This window comes from Paralichthys olivaceus, chromosome 4, assembly GCF_024713975.1.
Source record: "Paralichthys olivaceus isolate ysfri-2021 chromosome 4, ASM2471397v2, whole genome shotgun sequence".
Lineage (NCBI taxonomy): Eukaryota > Metazoa > Chordata > Actinopteri > Pleuronectiformes > Paralichthyidae > Paralichthys > Paralichthys olivaceus.
The window spans coordinates 3,117,698-3,137,170 of NC_091096.1; the positions used below are offsets into that span (position 1 = coordinate 3,117,698).

The window sequence follows — 19,473 nt, forward strand, 5'->3', positions numbered from 1 at the left end:
CCCCCCTCTGCCCCACTGACATTTACCACTTTTATTTCTGAGTCTTGAGGAAACTTTTCTGTTGTTTCAGTTTTTTTCAGAGTTCAGATAAGAGGCCGCTCTCTCCCATGGTTTAAATACGTGAGCACTTTGGTGACAAAAACAGGATTTTTTTATTTTCTCCCCAAAAAGGCCACAAATTTGCCAAAGTTGCTGAGAGAGTCGCTCTGTCGCAACCCTGTTACTGACCAGGATGTCATAAGACTCATTGATGACGCTGCGTTTCTTTACTGTCGTGTGAGTCCACTCCACCTCCATCTACTTTCAACTTTACTGGGTTTGGTTTCATTATGTGTGTCAGAGTCTTGTAATATTATTATTATTATTTTGTACCTCAGAAACACTGTCAGTAATTGTGATAAACAACAATCTTCTTTTTTTTTTTATTTGTCGTGAATTTAATTTGGGAACAGAATGAATGGAGGTGGGGGGAGTGGTTGTAAATACTGTTTTATAGTTTCTGTCTAAATGAGTTTTGAAGATGAAGAAAGTTATTAATAAACCTGAGATATTTTTCTCTACGGACCTCCGTGGTTGTTCTGGTTTCTTGGACGTAAAACACACAACGACACATGAACAAACAAACACATTTAGTGAAGGTTCCTTTATTTTTCAGATGCTTTCCCTGCTGAATATCACGAGGAACTGATTTGTATTTTACTCTCCTGCTGGTGTGAAATACTCTCTGAAGCAACACACACCTGAGATTAGATAATATGATGATGCTGTGACCTGCATGACGCGTGCAGGTGAAACACCCGCCCTCTGTTTATGGCAGCGTGGCAGGTCTGTGGGACACGTGAGGGCTGGGTGCAGAGGAGGAAGAGACATTTCAGCAGTTATGGGGAAGGTGTTTGAGAAAAATCCCAAAGTCCTTTATGACATCACTGGGAATTCTGTGTGTGTCAGACTGGTTCCGCAGGAGGAGCAGGAGTCACCAGATACGAGGACAATGAGGAGAACATGAAGGGGGAGAGGCACTCCTCACGACAACACAGTGATTACACAGGATGTGACGGTTAATCTGTGACCTAGAAAACTCTTTCCTCACATTGTTCCTATTGAATTAACTTAAACACAGAGGAGGAACCAACACACCTCCACACTGATGTCTGATCCATCTACCTATCTACCTATCTATCTATCTATCTATCTATCTATCTATCTATCTATCTATCTGTCTATCTATGTATCCATCTATCTATCTATCTATCTATCTATCTATCTATCTATCTATCTATCTATCTGTCTATCTATCTGTCTATCTATGTATCCATCTATCTATCTATCTATCTATCTGTCTATCTATCTATCTATCTATCTATCTATCTATCTATCTATCTATCTATGTATCCATCTATCTATCTATCTATCTGTCTATCTATTTATCTATGTATCCATCTATCTATCTATCTATCTGTCTATCTATCTATCTATCTATCTATCTATCTATCTATCTATCTATCTATCTATGTATCTATCTATCTATCTATCTATCTATCTATCTATCTATCTATCTATCTATCTGTCTATCTATCTGTCTATCTATGTATCCATCTATCTATCTATCTATCTATCTATCTATCTATCTATCTATCTATCTATCTATCTATCTATCTATCTATCTATCTGTCTATCTATCTGTCTATCTATGTATCCATCTATCTATCTATCTATCTATCTGTCTATCTATCTATCTATCTATCTATCTATCTATCTATCTATCTATCTATGTATCCATCTATCTATCTATCTATCTGTCTATCTATTTATCTATGTATCCATCTATCTATCTATCTATCTGTCTATCTATCTATCTATCTATCTATCTATCTATCTATCTATCTATCTATGTATCTATCTATCTATCTATCTATCTATCTATCTATCTATCTATCTGTCTATCTATCTGTCTATCTATGTATCCATCTATCTATCTATCTATCTATCTATCTATCTATCTATCTATCTATCTATCTATCTATCTATCTATCTATCTATCTATCTATCTATCTATCTATCTATCTATCTATGTATCCATCTATCTATCTATCTATCTGTCTATCTATTTATCTATCTATCTATCTATCTATCTATCTATCTATCTATCTATCTATCTATCTATCTATCTATCTATCTATCTATCTATCTGTCTGTCTGTCTGTCTGTCTGTCTATCTATCTATCTATCTATGTATCCATCTATCTATCTATCTGTCTATCTATGTATCCATCTATCTATCTATCTATCTATCTATCTATCTATCTATCTATCTATCTATCTATCTATCTATCTATCTATCTGTCTGTCTATCCATCTATCTATCTATCTATCTATCTATCTATCTATCTATCTATCTATCTATCTATCTATCTATCTGTCTGTCTATCCATCTATCTATCTATCTATCTATCTATCTATCTATCTATCTATCTATCTATCTATCCATTCATCCATCCATCTTCAGTTGTGGATCAGTTGAGGACTCATGATATGTTGTTGGTTGATTGGATCAGTCAGGTGTTAATCAGGATTTATCAGCTGACGTCATCTGATCACATCAACATTTACGACTTTAAACTGAAAGACAAGAGGAGAAATGAGATTAAATAGCAGCATTTGAATAAAGTATAAATAAGCATGAATAGATTTTGTCTGAAGTTTCATTAATAAACAATATGAATGGTTATAATTTAAAGTGTAGATTGATTATTCAGCGCGGAACTGTTCCGATTTGGAGATAAAACAAAAGATGTCTCATTGTTTTCATCGTGACTGATTAGTGCAAGTGAGGATGATTAAAGTTTCTCACATAACAAATATTCCTTGAGGGTAATTTCAAGTTTTGTCACGGTAGTAAAAGTACAAAATTGAGCACAACTTCTTTATACTGCAGAATATCAGCAAAACATAACGTAATCATTTCTGACATTTCAACTGTTTTTCACTTCCTCCTATTAAAAAAGAAACAAACTGTTAAGAAGGATGTGAAAGTGCCTCTCTGAGTTTGACAGAAACTCCGAATGTATGATGGAGAGAAAACATGAGTCAGCAGCAATAAAAGAAGCTTGATCAACACAAAGGGAGAAGAACATGCCACACACCCTTTAATTATATATTATTAAATGTTTGACACCAACAAAGAGAGGACTATTTCTCCTAATTAGAAAAATAGAATAATGATTTCAGGTTCACAGCTGCTCATTTAAACGTGACCACGTTCGTATGAGTAACTGCACAAGATCGTCCACGTGGCACATTCATTAAAAATGGATAATATACGTTTTGGATTTCATCTTTTCTCTGTAGAATTTGGATGCAAACATTTCCGACCCTGTTGTTTCACACAACATAAATACATTAATAAAAAAAAACTACTCCCACGTATAAAAAAAAACCCGATTATAAAACACACAAAACACTTCAGCCCAGGTTACATGTTAATGTAAAAGAGAAAGATGGACATATATGAGTATATAACAGGAAAAAACTATTAAAGTACATGCTGTGGATACAGATGGAAAACAGAATCTAAATTGATTGATTTTCATAACTGATCAAATGTTTGAACAATATTTCTTTTAGAACATCGACAATGAAGAATCCAATAAATTAACGTTTTCGTTTCACATCCAAGATGTTTCATCAAAAGGTTCTCTGTCTGTCGAGGTGGATGATTAGCGAATTGTGAATTGTTTCATATCTATACTTATAAGTGGACTGTCAGTTTCTCCTCCTTCAATATGCTTATGCATATCTCTGTCAAATCCTTTTTGTCACTGAAACGTGTGGAGAAAATGAACCAAAGGTTTGAAATAAAATGTAAACGTCCATATCCCAGTCCTTCTTGGACTCACATGAACTTAAATAAACTAAATTTAACTGAGATAAGTAAATGTTCTAATGATGTATACGTTGAAAATGTTTACTGTGTTTAGTTTGGTTCCATATAAAGCAGACAGGATGTGTAACGTGAATAATCAGTATTTAGAGTTGCCATCTTTCCTCACTGCCAGTCTCAGCTTGTTGAATCCGTTCAGATAACACAGCTTCTGTTGCATCACAGCTCAGAAGGGAAGTGAAGAAATCTCAGATTCAGCCGCTGTCGTGCAACAACAATAGAGGAGCAGGTCTGAGACGATGGTGGAATTTTTTTAACATCAAAAGAACCACAAAACTCCAGATCGCCTGCAGACATTAGGTAATAGCAGATTTTTAAAACCATCATGATGATTTCTGTTTTCAGGAACCAACTGCAACAAATCAAAGTGTTAAATATTACTACTACTAATAGTGATAATAATATAATTGGTTTGTTATAGTTTCAATGAGTCAAGTCATTTTCCCAAATAAACTTCACTTTGGATTCAAATACTTTATTGGCTTGGACAGCTGACGTTTTAACTGGTACGAATTATACAGATGTGTGAGAAATTAACATCTTTATTTAAAAGTTTTTCCTCTTTTCGGAGCTTAGATTATTTTCCCCACAGCAGTTTGTGCAGTAGCCGAGGTGCCCTTGAGCAAGGCACCGAACCCCACAATTGCTCGCAGGGAGCTCCTCTGGGGCTGCCCATCACTCCACCAACTCTCTCCACATTGAATGTAATTTCCCCTTGAGGGATTGATAAAGTATCTCTTCTAATTAAGATTACTAACTGTTCAATGAGCAAATATTTCATTGTGTTAAATTATATAATCATAGTGAGTTTAGCAACAATAATCTGCAGCTCTTCAGACCACAACACTCTTTATTTTCTCACAATAAAATTAATGGTAATAAAATACTTCATGTGCGTGTGTCGCAATCACTTCAAGTGGAGCCGCAGCGCTTCCACAATTTCATCATCACAGTGTAGTAGCGTCGACACACGCCCCACTTCCTGTGATTGGGCTATATAAAGGCAGGTAGGCACAGGCAGACACAACAGCACTCACAAGCTGAATCGAGAACACTCACAGAACCTCCTCTCCACTGACTACCACAGGTAAACTCAAGCCTCTTCTCATATTCCTGTCTGACAGTCTTCATCTGTAGCAGTTAATACTTGGTTCTTTCTTTGCTGAGTGGTTCTCAACATCTAAAATATGCATTCTGTGTGTATATGTGTTTTAGTAGCAGGTTTTCTGATTCAGTGTCACTGGAACATTTCTTTCTGCCCGTAGATCTTTCTCCACTCAGAAAAAGATGGAATCCAAGATGGAATGCAACGTGAGCCAGATGTGGAGCGCCAAGATGCCACAGGGACTGAACTTGGAGATCTCCCATCACCCGATGACAATGAGAAGTGTGGTCAACCTCATCATCGCCATGGAGCGGCTGAAGGGCAGCCATTCGGAATCTGTGCTGAGCACAAGCTTCACAGATGAAAACCTGCTCAACATCATGATGGAGAACATCGTGGAAGGTAAAGAAATATTATCAACATTTAAAATCTCTGAACAGAAACAATGGGGACCAGAGGGAAGTGAGTAAATGTTCACTGATGTTAAACACGTTTTCACGAGCATAGTTTTCTGATGCCAGGTTTATTTATAAAACACGTTTCCCTCACTGAGGTGAAGATTCAAGGTTCTGTTCAGGGACATTAGAGACAGACACAGACACAAGATGACACAGAAAACAATTTAAAATCTGAAAGCACAATTTTCACAAGCAAAATAAAAGAGATTAAAAAGAGTCGAGTAAAAGAGGTCGAGGAAATAACAAGGATGAATCTGTAATAATAAATGTTAAAACACATTTGATAGAGAAAAACAACACAAATAAAACAGATAGAACTGTGTAAAAAAATAAAATGATGGTGAGACCTTTTAAAATAACCGGTAGATTAAGATACTTGCAAATAAAGACGTTTTCAACCTAGTAGTAAAAACTGAATGATCATCAGGCTCCGCAAAGAGATTTGAAAATGAGGAGTAAAACTTGAAAATGTGATTTAAGGCCACACACAGATGTTTATTGCAGAGCTGTGATCAGACCTGTGTGTCTGTGTCTCACTGCTGCAGCTGTAGTGAAGCTGTAATCTGGATGTGAAGCTAAACTGGCCCATGTGGTGAATGTAGCTATGGCCCAACTAGCACAAAACAAATCTTACTTGTGGCCCAGAGCTGTCAAACAGGAGTGAAGTGTCCCTGTCCCACAGAAATATCACAACAACAGCATGACGGGTAATCAAAGCATCCCTCTCTTCCCCCCCCCCCCCCCCATAGAGCACATTGTGTGTGAGAGAAGCTCGTCTCCACCAGATCAGTTCAGCAGGAGGGGCGTGTACACGTGCAACATCACTGACAGCCAGAAGAGGAACTTCATTCTGGTCCAGAACAGCATGGAGCTCCACGCAGTGATGCTGCAGGGAGGCAGCAGCAACCGCAAAGGTGATCACACGTGACGCTCAGAGAACCTTTGGCTCGATGACACGTTTGTAGTCATTCCTTTGGCTGCTGTTGATTAGTGATATATGTATATTTATTTAATTCGAATGCAGTTTTATCTGTCTGATCACTGAGTTCGTCGTAATGACCCCACATCCTCTGCTCGCCCCTCAGTTCTTCTCAACATGTCCACCTATGTGCACCCTTCACCCACCATCGAAGCCAGGCCTGTCGTTCTGGGCATCAAAGACACAGACTTCTTCCTGTCATGCCAGAAGAATGGTGCAGAGCCAACCCTGCATCTGGAGGTAAGACATCTGAAAGGGACACCACGCTTCTAGAGATCAATTTACTTCTGACGTGAGCAAGTAATGTTGAACCTTCTGACATGTGTCCTCTCGTCCCCTCAGCGTGTCGAGAACAAATGCGACCTGGAGGCATTCAGCAGGGACAGTGAGATGGTGCGATTTCTGTTCTACAAGCAGGACAGCGGGGTGAGCATCAGCACCCTCATGTCGGCCCGCTTCCCCAACTGGTACATCAGCACATCAGAGCAAGACAACAGGCCAGTGATGATGTGTCAGGAGAATGCCCAGTGCTACCAGACCTTCAACATCCAGCGTCAGAGTTAAAGCCGGCCAGAGGGGAACGTGGATCAGCATCTTTTCATTTTTGAGCCTCAATCTGCAGCTATTTTAATTCAAATAATCAGTCAGGAGGATGTAATTTCAAAAGAAGCATCACCACTGTCTGCTGGAAAGACTTTGAGTGTCTAGTTACTGTATGTACCGAGTACAGAGAGAAAAATGCTTAGTGCATTGACATAGTCAAGTTTTACCACAAGGTGGCGTTGTTGAGTAGCCAGTGTATTTCAAACAGTTACTGCTTTAATCTATTTATATATTTAATTATATATTTATGTGTGTATTTAACATTTGTGTTTATTTGGGAATCTGCTTACTAAAAATTATTTAATGATGTGCAGCAAATATTTAAAAAACCTTTTCATATTCTGTGTTGAATGTATGCTTGGAGACTGAAAAACAAAATAAGAGTTTCATCACATGCTGTAAACTGTGTTTATCTGCTGTGTTTATGACAATAAACATCTTGAATCTTGAATATTGGATATTCTCAGGATTTGTCCCACATCTCAAGCAGTCGCTGCATTTTATAAAGACAGTAAGAAGACAAGTAAACTCTTCTCCTTCACATGATTACCCAGATATCCAGACACAGACCAGCAAGTAACAACAAGTGACTTTACAACCAAATTGGTAAATTACACATCAAACAGACAATGAAATAGGCTTTGAGACGTTTAGGCACATTTACTTTTTAAATTAAATTAAAATAGAAAGGAAAATGTGAAATATTATTTAGAGTGGTATAGATAGATAGATAGATAGATAGATAGATAGATAGATAGATAGATGGATAGACAGATAGATAGATAGATGGATAGATGGATAGATAGACAGATAGAAAGATAGATAGATGGATAGATAGATAGATAGATAGACAGATGGATAGATAGATAGATAGATAGATAGATAGATAGATAGATAGATAGATAGATAGATAGATGGATAGATGGATAGATAGACAGATAGAAAGATAGATAGATGGATAGATAGATAGATAGATAGACAGATGGATAGATGGATAGATAGATAGATAGATAGATAGATAGATAGATAGATAGATGGATAGATAGACAGATAGATAGACAGAAAGATAGATAGATAGATAGATAGATAGATAGATAGATAGATAGATAGATAGATAGATAGATAGATAGATAGATAGATAGATGGATGGATGGATTAAAAAAAATCCAAAACAGAAGATGAATACTTTTAAATCTTAAACCTTTAAATCCTGTTTTAAAGGTAAGTTTAGCAGCAATAAACAAACTAAAGTTGTTTTCTTTGTTTCTCTGTAATGAAGAAGAAGAAAAAAAACGATTTGTTTACATTCTATGCACCAATCCGCACAGACGGTCAGCGCATGCGCACTGTTTCTTTTAACTTTGAAATTTCGAATCGTCCAATCAGAGACGAGGGGGCGTTCCCGACCCGGTAATTTCAAACCCGGACGCACGAGCTCAGCGGAGTTTAGCTTCGAGAACAACAAACACAACTTTAACTGAAAAATAAAAGTCAGCGGAGGATCCTTCCGGAAGTTTTCGTCTCGGTTCGAAGAAGAAGAAGAAGGAGAAGAAGAAGTTGCAGAAATGGAAGAAGGAGAAACCGCATCGCTGCTTTCCAGAAAAGGTTAGCTAGCTTATTATGTAGCACGACAGCTAGCATGTGTTAGCATGCTATCGCTAACTCCTCGCAGGGAAATGCAAACAAACATGGTTTCCTCCTCGCATCAGAACTCACTGGAGGGTTTTTATTACTTGATTTACATCGATTCCATCTCGTCACGTTCTGACGTGATTGTGAACTAAACGTTGCAGCAAACATCGAACTGCGCGTCAGCAGAGAATTAGCTCTTTAACTCGTTAAACACTGATAAACATGTAAATGTCAGATCAGACAAATTATAAAGGACGATTTCACAAAGTGCAAACAACTTATAGATAGATTCATTGATCCTGAGGGAAGTGTAGGCATCCAGCAGTTCACAGTCACACACGAGAGAAAACTAAAGGTATAATAATTATAAAATCAGATAAAGATTAGCAGTACTGGTGATGGATGGATAGATTTATTGATCATAAAGGAAATGTAGGCATCCAGCAGCACAAAAACAGAAGAGCATAAGAATAATACAAAGTCAAGAACAAGTGCAATATATATATATATATAACTCATTTATTTACACCATTATGCACATAATTTAGTAAATATTAAAACAGAAAAGGTTTTTGGTTGTAAAATGCTTTTAATCAATAAGCCAATTGTTGCAGATTGATTGTCTGTTGATCGAGTAATCAATAAACTATCTGGGCTGTAGAACACAGTCTTGATTCCAGATGTCTATTTTCCACGGTCACCTAAATAAACAGCAACCTTCAGCCAGATGGCAGTAACACCCCGTGAAATCATCTCTTCAGTTATTCAGCCACCTCATGTGACTTGCATCATTGAGAGGTTTTATCCCGAGTCGGTTGGTGAAGGTAGAGTGTCCCACCAGGTGTGTAAGATTCAGGTGAAAGGGATCTAATCAGAAATTTAATGTAGAATAATCCTCGTGATGTTTTCAATAGTTCGTTTCATCTAAATTGTATGAATTTTAGTTTTCTTTACCCCAGAAAAGGTTCTTTATGTTTAATTATTTTAACCTACACCTTTAATATCACAAAGTTCTGCATTAACACTAGTCTGTGAGTAAACTGTATGTTATGTACACATTCATCCAGCGGTCCAACGCGTGGTTGGATAACAAAGGTTCAGTGTGTAAGATACAGGTGAAAATGATCTATTGGAGGAAATTGAATATAAAATAATTTCAGTGATGTTTTCACTACTGTGTTTCCTTTACCCCAGAATAAGCCCCTTATATTTAAATACTTTATATTTACATTGGGAGCAGGTCTTTTCTACCGAGTCCACAGTGTTTTGGTTTTTCACAGTAGTACAGACTGGACAAACTAAACATCTTTTGAGTTTTCATGAAGGTTTCCACAGGTTCTCCTTCAATGTTTGGAAGGTGAGGGGTGTTCAGCTGCAACACGCAACTACACCACTAGATGTCACTGAATTCTACACACTGAATAAATCTTTGTGTTTGAGACACAGCATATGAATCTTTGAGATCTAAATTTACAGCTAAGTATAGTGGAAAATTTATAATGTGACCTCTTCTGAATATTTGTGTAATCATCCCCCTCAGACTTGCGTAAGCAGAAGTTGATGGAATATTTGTCAGCAAAAGGAAGAATGAAGCAGCCGAACCCGAGGTAAAAAAAAACAACTTTCCCGCTAATTCAAAATACACTATGTCTGTTTATTTCATGCCAGATGAACTCAATCATTACCTTTTACCCCTCAGGCCATACCTGCGGGGTGACTATCAGATCCAGACATCAGTGATACCTGCAGCGAAGGTACGTGTGGGTGTGGTGACGTGCATAGTTTTTCTCTTTATTTTTATCTATCACAATAATGAATCATGATGCTGAGAACATTTTTGACCCATGCAAGAGAGTGACACACATAGTTTTTTTAAATTGAGAATTGTATTGATATCATATTTGGGACTGAGTTAGTTTATATATCAGCATAACTTTCACCATCATGTTCTGACCTGTTATTTCCAGTTCATACTTGAAAAGAACAAGTTCTAAGTTAAGATCATACAGATGAAAATGAACTAGTTCGTGTTCATAGTTAATTTTTTATTGGGATGATGAGAAACAAACGTACGATCATGTGTTGAGTTGTTAATCGATGGCGTCAGATCATGTATACGTGTTGTTCCGGTCATTTTAACACTGAGTCAGGACTCAGTGTTAAAATGACAAATCACCTCTTGTGTAGTACTGACCACCAAATGTTGACGAATCATTTTTCATGATGTTTCATGAGTCCCACAAACTCTGGAGCGAATCAAAGAGACACTGAGTAACTTCATGTACAAATCAGGTCCTGATGAATATTAATGAGTGTTTATTAATAACAATGATCATTTTCTGCATCATGAAGCATCTGATCACTGATCAGCTATGACCAGAAAAACTCTGTGTTTTCACTGTTTCCACAGTTTTTCAACAAAGTCACTCACCGGCTTCACGCGAACGAGCTCTGATCTCGCCGTGTATCACTCTGAGCGAGTTGGTGGGGGTCATTCTGCGCGTGCGTTAAAAAATGAATGCGTTAATTCCACCAATTTCTCATCCCGCATTAATTTGACAGCCCTTCAATACAACACATCTGTAAACTCACACTAGGTTGAACCAACAATTTCGTCCTCGCAAACACATGAGGTTTCTGTGTATTTGCATGTGGAACAGGGAAGTGACATCCGATCACAGAAGGTCGCAGGAGACGCAATCAGGACACATTTTCATTCCACGTGTCAACTGATGAACAGTGTTTGAACCAGGTCTGAGCGGGGCCTTAGTTTCACTTGTATATTAATAGCTGATGTGCAGGTTTTAATTCAGAGCTCTGGAACCCAGAGTGAGTATTGTTTTTTTTGTCTTCACAGGTTGTTAAGGGAAAAGAGAACAAAGCTTCAGTTGACACTTGTAAATATGAGGGGACAAAAGTTCCAACTCTGGCTGCTGATGCCACAACACAGCCCCAAAGAAAACCATTTGGTGTCACTAACAAAGCGAATGGGAAAGGCAGCATCCTGACTGCACGGCAAACTGCCAGATATCAATCTTCAGCCAGTGACTCAGGTCTGTCAGGTCTTAATAGAAACTCATTGCTCATACAAACTGTCTCTGCTGGTCTGTTGGGAAAGTCCCACCCGATTTCAGCCAGCCACACCAAAAGACAGCCAAGAATGCGGTCTTCAAGCAGAGCCTCTTCAAATTCAGCATCCCACAGCAAAGTCGACAGGAGTTCCAGTGCCTCTTCAGATTTAATAAAAACAGGCAGTAACAGAATGAGCCTCTGCCCCATCGTTAAAACAAAAACAGGGCTCATCTCTGCCGTGATACAGCCAAGAAAAACAAAGACATGTTCATCCCACGCCTCTGCTGTTTCTGTCGCCAAAAAGGTGCACTCCAGTACATCGGCAGCAGGTTCCCTGAAGTCTGTTACGTCTTTGCAGAAAACGCTTCACACTACTGCGCTAAACAACCATGTGAATAAGAAAACAACAGTTTCTTCTGCAGCAATAACTGGGTGTAAGATTCCACCTCAGAACAAGTCTAATGCAAAACCACTTTTGGATAAACACTGTCTGTCGTCTCGTAAGGGTCAGTTATCCAGTGAACCAAAGCCATTGCCCACCTTTAAATGCAAAGCAGCACCTGTGCAGCCAGTGAGAAGAGAAGGGACGACGAAAACTCATAGTTTAGCAGGAAAGTCCACAGACGGGTTAATGAAGCAGAAATCTGATGCTTGGGGGGGGAGAAATGGTCAAACGCACAAAGTTTCCACTCAAACATCCTCGGGGCCAGCGAGCAGGAGCAGTTTCCGAGCGGACAGGCGGGTAAGGCAAGGCGATGTGGTCGAGCTGGGAGGGAAAACCAAGACAAGTAAAGAGACACAAAGCAAGAAGGGACACAGTTCCTCAAATGCACCTCCACCACAAACTGGTATAAAAAAAACTGGTGCTCCAGTGATGTCACGGAGAGCGTCACAGCCTGTCCCGTCCCTCGGCCGCACACACCTAACCACAGACACGAAGACGCCGAAGGTCTCAGTCAGGGTCCTTCCCCAGACTGAGGTAAAGAAACTGACTGCTGCCCAGGAAGAAAGAATGTAAGTAGAACCATACAAGTTGAGTTCTGTGACTCATTGTTATCCCACCTCCTCTCTCCCCTCGTTTAAAGTGCCTCTCTGCCGTGCTGCCCAGTTAAGTAAAAATGATTGTGTTATTTGTTCTGAAGGAGAAAACTGCAGGAATGGCGGCAAGCTAAGGGCATATCCTACAAGCGCCCGCCGATGCCGGTGAAACCTCAGGTGAGGCACACGGTGGCTGTGCCCCAGCCTTTCTGGACCGCCATGAAGGAGGAGGATGACGCCCACTCCCTCATCAGTGCCATTGACAGGTCCCTGGATGACTGCATTCAATTGCTTGGAAAGGTTTGTGATTTACTGGTTCCAATGACAAGACAGGAAAGTCTACACTAACTTTAAGGTGCAGTCCACAGAAAAAAATGTTAATAATTGTTTATACATGTTGGTGCACTGAAGAGACAAGGCAATCATTGGAAATTGTGAATCTGATGTGAACAGGGCTGCCCCCCAGACCAGGTGAAGGAGGTTCTGTCGCGGCTGCCGACAGTGACACAGAAGTTTGCGAAATACTGGATCTGTCAGGTCCGTCTGATGGAGCAGGAAGGCAACATGGACGTCCTGCCCGTATTTGAAGAGGCTGTTGGTGTTGTGTTGGAGGTAAAACATCCATGATATTCAACGAATCCATAAAACATTTACAAATTAAAAATCAGGCATGATTCATCCTTCTTCCCCGTCTTTGCTGGACCATCACTTGCACACGTATGCGTCCAAAAGACAAAACAGAACATGTCATGGTGTTTAACTATTTTTTCATTCCACTTAATCCTTTTTAAAATCTAAATAGTACTTGTTTTCTTGTAATACAGTACATACTTACTTTTTTTTTACAATCGTCAAAAATTGTGCCTTGCTCATTCCTTTATTTAAATTCCCCCCTGGATTCATGGAGCATATTTTCCCTGTACTGACATTTAATCTAAGTTTTGTCAATTGGTTTTTACATTTCTTTGTCCTTCAGGGCGGGTTATGATGATTATACAATGTGATAACTGCTAGTTCTATATAAATTCATTTGTTGCTTTGTCACCACAAATGTCAAAGAAACCAGATCTCTCAGTGCAGTGAAGCTCTTGCACTTGACGAGCAGCTTGCCTGACAGTTAATCAGGGGTTGCAGGCCGAGGAAGCAATGGAGGCTGCTGTTCAACTCTGATAGACGGAGAAGAAACCAAGCTTATCGTGGCGTCCCTTTGCTGTCTGTTCTGTCTCATGTGAACAGTCAGGCTAAAGCTGGACACAAAAATACAGAATCAAAAAATTCAGAAAATAATGAGTCTGCTGTTTTTTGTGATATCATCAGCCTTGAAGTATTTCACAAGTCTATTTGGGTATTTGACCACAGTGCAGTAGATAATTCTACAGCATAGTCATTGTTTATTTGTCCCAAATGAAAGATTGTCTTTCTGTGCTCCTGTTAACTTTCACTGTCTTTTTTTATTCTAGCCCATAGACGAGCTGCGGAACGTGGTGTTCGAGATTCTGAAGAAAAAAGACGAGATCCAAGGTAGCTGGAGCTCTTGTGTGTAACCACTGTGATATAATACACTGACATTGTTATCAGAGCTCTTATTAATGACTGTTGATGGCAGCAGTGTCAGCTCATTCTGCAGTTTGGGGTTCTGTGTAGTTAGACGAGCTTCTCTGATTGTTTGCTTTGTACAGCGGCAGCGGCTTATCGTTCGGCGGCAGGTCTTTACTTGATGTGGCTGAACATCTGCAGCTCACTTCACAGTTTCAGAAAGCAAGCTACAATGCAGAATTTCATATTTTTTCAGCGCCTGAAACAAAGCAGGACCAACTGCCATCAGCTGAGAGTTCTCCTGAGAGCAGCCACAACCCAATGATGACCCCCAAACCTGTGAGAGTCCTCATCTCAGGGGAGAAAGGAAACTCGTCTGTAGTCAAGTATAAGATAACAGCGACTCCTGGGTAGGTTTCACTCATCATTACATTAATATTATAATCAGTGACTGTATATGAATATTGACGAAATGACGACGCACCAAAAGTGAAGTCACATCATCTGGATAACCTCCTGGTGGCTCGCTGCAGTATAGGTCATAAACTTTGCCTCCTCCATGTTATTCGTTGTCTTTAACCTAAACTCCCAAACCCAACAAAGCCGGCAAACTCGCAGACATCTCAAACACGTCTCTTACAGACTGACCCTTGATCAGCAGGAACATTGTCTGAGTCTGAATCTTTCCAAGGCTTTTGACATCAATAAAACTCAGTTATATTCTGCATCAATATCGCTCCCCTCGCCTAGAACCTCATTGTCCGAAACGTTGCTTTAATAACAACAACCAACAAACTACATTTCCCATAATTTCCCATAACAATCACTCCTGTGCAGACTCTGACTCCAAATGTGGTGCAAGAAAGTAAAATGGAGGAATCCGTATGTGGGTTATACGTTTTTGACAACTTTGCACGTGTACATTTACTCTGAAGTACGTGGTCATGTGCTGTTGTTACACGTTTCAGAAACCGCGGTAGGAATTCTCATACTAATGGAAGAATTGTTTTCTAGAAGTTGGATAAGGTTGACATTTTGATTTTGTTTTTCTTTTCCTTCAGTGGCCCTTCAAGACAGAAGAGAGAACCAACGCGGGTCAACGGCCAGGAGGTTCGCTTTTTCACTCCGGTGAGGCGCTCGGTGCGAATCGAGAGAGCCTCGCCCCGATATCCCGTGTCCCTTCAGGACCACGACCTCTGCGTGGCCTCCTACAACGACCTGATCTCCGAGGAGGACCACGACATTAGTGGAGAGCGGGTGGACGGGGGAACCAGCCCGTCTGTTGACGACGCGCCGATGTTTATCTACAGACAGAACGAAGCACTTAAAGATAAGGTGCTCGTCCAGCTTGTCTGTGATTAAGGTGTTTAGCCGTCATCAGTTTGTATTTGAAACAGAATTCAAGTGACCAGCATTTGTCAGTGTTCACATAGCAGTGAAAAAAAAGTTTTATCATCCAGGCATTTTAAGAAATTCACACACGGCATCTGTATTATTTTATCACTTCAACTATTGTGTACATAGTGATGTCAAATAAATGTCTTTTTATAATACTATGCTTTAAAAATCCTCATCATTACACACAGTGTCACTGTCACATTACATTTCATTACGCTGATGCTTTTATCCAAAGCGACGTACAATAAGTGCATCAACCACGAAGGCACAAACCCACAACAGCAAGAATCATGTAAGTACAATAGCTTCAAAAAAGCCAAACTACATGTAACTGCAGCCTAAGTGCAACTCAACTTTTTTTTTAAATGTTCAGACGATCATCATCTTAACCAAGATGCATCTGTCCTGATGTCATGGGGTTCACCATTTTAGATCCAGGAGAGCAGACAGTTTGTTTGTTTTTGTTGAGCGGTTAGCTCACAGTGAGTACACAGCATGACTGTTGTATGCTGGCGCGAAATACCTGCACTCTATACAGACCGGTATAATGTGATGAGTAAGTCCAAAAAAATCAGTAAAAGTAATGTTATCAACAAGCAACATGGATGTGAGGCAATATAGAAATAGAGCGTAAACAGAATACAGGCTAATGGATTGTTCTACATAAATTAAAGGTGCAATGTGTAGAATTTAGTGATATCTAGTGTTGAAGTTGCCTCACCTCACCCTCTCCTTCCAAACATGATGGAGAACCTGTGGCAGCTTCAGATGCATAAAAACTCACAAGGTGTTTAGTTTGTCCTGGACCAATGTAAAAAACATGGCAGCCTCCGTAGAGATGGTCCCCTCCATGTAAATATAAAGTATTTAAAAATAAAGGGCCTTTTCTGGGGTAAAGAAAACTACAATTTGTAGAATTTAGATGAAACAAACATCATGAGAATTATTCTACATTAAATTTCTGCCAATAGTTCCCTTTCACCTAAATCTTACATTACACACTGGACCTTTAACAGAAATTACACGTGTTTCAGCTCAGCAGCAGAAATGAATGACTTATAGAGATCCAACCTGAGAGGTATTGTTATGTCCCCCTCTTGTGTCAGTGTGGTGTATGTGTGTTCTGTTTCGTTTCTCTGTTTTCTCCCCAGGTGATGAGTCACTCCTGTCTGCCAATCAGAGGGCGCCACCGCAAACCAGAAACTAACCACTTAACATGAGCGAATATTTATACCATTTTAGGTAAATCCCCTCAGGACACCTTTAGATATTGCGTTCACGGAAAATAGGACAAGGGAAAAACCTGAAAAAAAAAAAAGGCCGCCACCGCCACCTATATAAATAATGTTAATGTTATACATCTATATATATATATATATATATATAGATGTATATTTTTGTATAATAAATTATTGTTCCTTTTACAAGCACCTTGGTTTGGTTTACTTGTGTTGCCACACCACACACCCTGCTCTGCGCAGTGTTGGGCCCTTTCAAACATCCCTAGACACGATACAATCAAAAGGGTCGTAACAGGTATAATGTGGAACAGCAAAATATTTTCGTGCTGCCTTGATCATATCTTCTAAAAATAATTAAGAAAACAAATCAAGTGGTGATGCAGTGTTTTTCTGTCATGGTGCAATGTACAGGGAAAACAAGATAATCATCTGTTTCCTGTGAGCAATGCTGTAGTATTGATGTAGTATTGATGTCTGTATAAAAATACATTATTTGTAATTATGTCTCATGAAATCATTGACTCATATTGAGATGTCTTTTTCCAAGAGAGACCTGAGTACAAGAAACATTCACAAAAAACAGATTTTCCTGAAGGCAGCGTTTAGTGATATATTTTTGTTTTCAGGTTTTTCCCTTGTCCTATTTTACCTGAGGGGATTTACCTAAAATTGTATAAATATTCACTCATGTTAAGTGGTTAGTTTCTGGTTGTCAACACTAGATTTCTTCTAGTTTATTGCAACATTACAACATGAGTGCGTCTATGGTCCGATTCAGCGCGTCACTGGATATGACTACGATTATAACAATATGGGAGGGATGAAGGTGCCTCGAGGTGGGGGCAGGGCATGATGAAACTGCTGGCAGAACTGACTAAATTGAATTCCCTCACTTCATCCACACTCAAATTAATTAGTCATGAGAAGATAATGAAGTAATATTCCCTTTCTATCCCTTTGAAACATGATTTGACTTGTGATTTTTTCCATAACTGCTCCAGGGAATTACTGCAATTTTTGACAGGTATTGCAAGTATTCACTTGCTCACAGATTTATGTAGAAAGGAATGCTCTGGTGAGACAACCGTATTTCTAGTTTTATATATGTGAGTCACTTTTTTTGTCCCCACTGACACATGTGAAGCATCCTCAGGTCTCTTCAGAGGTGCAATATAAATATAAAAAAAGTTATTAGCATTGTTATAAAATTAAATGTTGAGTGGACACAGATACAGATGTGATGTTTACAACGTTAATATAGAAGTTGTGATAATACCCTCACATGCTCCCTGGACACTGTCCAACATCCTCCATGCGCTTTAACAGTTCATTTCCGGACTTGCCCAATTTCTTGAGAAATACGCCAACTCGTCACTTTGCATTCATTATTATTTTTTTCCCCCACATGTTATTGTGAATCCTGTCTGTTGTCTCGTGTGGTGCCCCTCTGCTGCGCATGCGTCTGTTTGCGCAGCTCCAGGATATTTAAGGAGTCACTCTGCCACTCTGCAGCACACACGGACTTCAGCCGTCGAGTTCATCAGATTCAACACTTTCTGTAAAGGTAAGTGGCAACGACACGATTTCTAAACATGCAACATTAACTGTGCATGTGCCACGTGTTTGTCCACACGTGTCTTTTCGCTCGGAGGATGCTGAAGTAGAATGAGGAGGAAAGAAAACCGTTCCTCTGCTCACAGATCCGATTTATTGGTCGGTCGATGATATGAAGGCAGTTTTATTTTTAAAGCACGTTTCATACACAGAGGTAGATGCCAGGTTCTGTGCAGGGACTTTCAAATCAAGAGACGAAAGAAAACAAGTGAATAAAAGAGGTGCATTGATATTAACCCCTGAGATATTCATTTCAAATGTTGAAGCTTAAGGGGTGAAAACATAACCTCCCTTGCAGAGATAATATACATATAGAAAATACACACACAAGGAAAACAATATTTATTGCAAAGAGGAAAATTGTGTGTTTCTGAATCATGAAGTGTTTGCTTTCTATTTCCTCCTGTCAGAACAATACTGAGGAGACAACATGGTCGACAACTGCACCAAATACAACTTGAAAATCAAAGATGGGAGATTTGTGACCGTCAAGAAGTTCCCTGATTCAGTCAAGCTCTGCGCCGAAGATCTTCAGGATGCTCAGAAATATGGTACGGCTCTTCACTCATGTATTGTTTCAAGGTTCCACACAGGGACTTGTTTTGCAAAGTCTGATGCCCCATTGATCATGAGTTTATAAAAAGGTTCTTGTAACTAAAAGAACCAGAGTTGATCGAGTCAAATGTTTTCATTGATCCAGATAAGCAGAAATAATGTTGTTTGTGATGACAGCTTCATACATGTATCTTCAAACAAAACGACGGGAGTGATTTATTAAAGGTCCAGTGTGGAAGATTTAGGTGAAAGGGCAGAAATTTAATGTAGAATAATCCTCATGATGTTTTCACTAGTTTGTT

At 39.3% G+C, this 19,473-nt stretch overlaps 2 protein-coding genes across 2 annotated transcripts; both read left to right on the forward strand.

Annotated features, from left to right (window-relative positions):
* The first annotated feature begins 4,239 nt into the window (after positions 1–4,239).
* Positions 4,240–7,536, forward strand: LOC109641260 (interleukin-1 beta). The gene is made up of 5 exons (XM_020105656.2): positions 4,240–5,027; positions 5,206–5,447; positions 6,253–6,417; positions 6,589–6,722; positions 6,825–7,536. The coding sequence occupies exons 2-5, from the start codon at positions 5,228–5,230 to the stop codon at positions 7,044–7,046; spliced, it is 741 nt and encodes a 246-aa protein (XP_019961215.1). The 5' UTR covers positions 4,240–5,027; positions 5,206–5,227; the 3' UTR covers positions 7,047–7,536.
* A 947-nt stretch (positions 7,537–8,483) lies between these two features.
* ckap2l (cytoskeleton associated protein 2-like) lies at positions 8,484–15,916 on the forward strand. The gene is made up of 9 exons (XM_020105655.2): positions 8,484–8,690; positions 10,258–10,324; positions 10,417–10,471; positions 11,575–12,803; positions 12,932–13,127; positions 13,281–13,439; positions 14,288–14,348; positions 14,620–14,773; positions 15,425–15,916. Exons 1-9 carry the CDS (start codon positions 8,651–8,653, stop codon positions 15,723–15,725), a joined length of 2,262 nt encoding a protein of 753 aa, XP_019961214.2. The 5' UTR covers positions 8,484–8,650; the 3' UTR covers positions 15,726–15,916.
* The last annotated feature ends 3,557 nt before the right edge of the window (positions 15,917–19,473 follow it).

Bases quoted from the DNA above. Each gene is read 5' to 3' on its own strand.
- ckap2l (XM_020105655.2), top strand. From the start codon at position 8,651: ATGGAAGAAGGAGAAACCGCATCGCTGCTTTCCAGAAAAG. The intron at 13,440-14,287 runs GTAAAACATCCA...TTTTTATTCTAG, and splicing joins CTGTTGGTGTTGTGTTGGAG to CCCATAGACGAGCTGCGGAA. The intron at 14,774-15,424 runs GTAGGTTTCACT...CTTTTCCTTCAG, and splicing joins AAGATAACAGCGACTCCTGG to TGGCCCTTCAAGACAGAAGA.
- LOC109641260 (XM_020105656.2), top strand. From the start codon at position 5,228: ATGGAATCCAAGATGGAATGCAACGTGAGCCAGATGTGGAGCGCCAAG. The intron at 5,448-6,252 runs GTAAAGAAATAT...CCCCCCCCATAG, and splicing joins GATGGAGAACATCGTGGAAG to AGCACATTGTGTGTGAGAGA. The intron at 6,418-6,588 runs GTGATCACACGT...CTCGCCCCTCAG, and splicing joins AGGCAGCAGCAACCGCAAAG to TTCTTCTCAACATGTCCACC.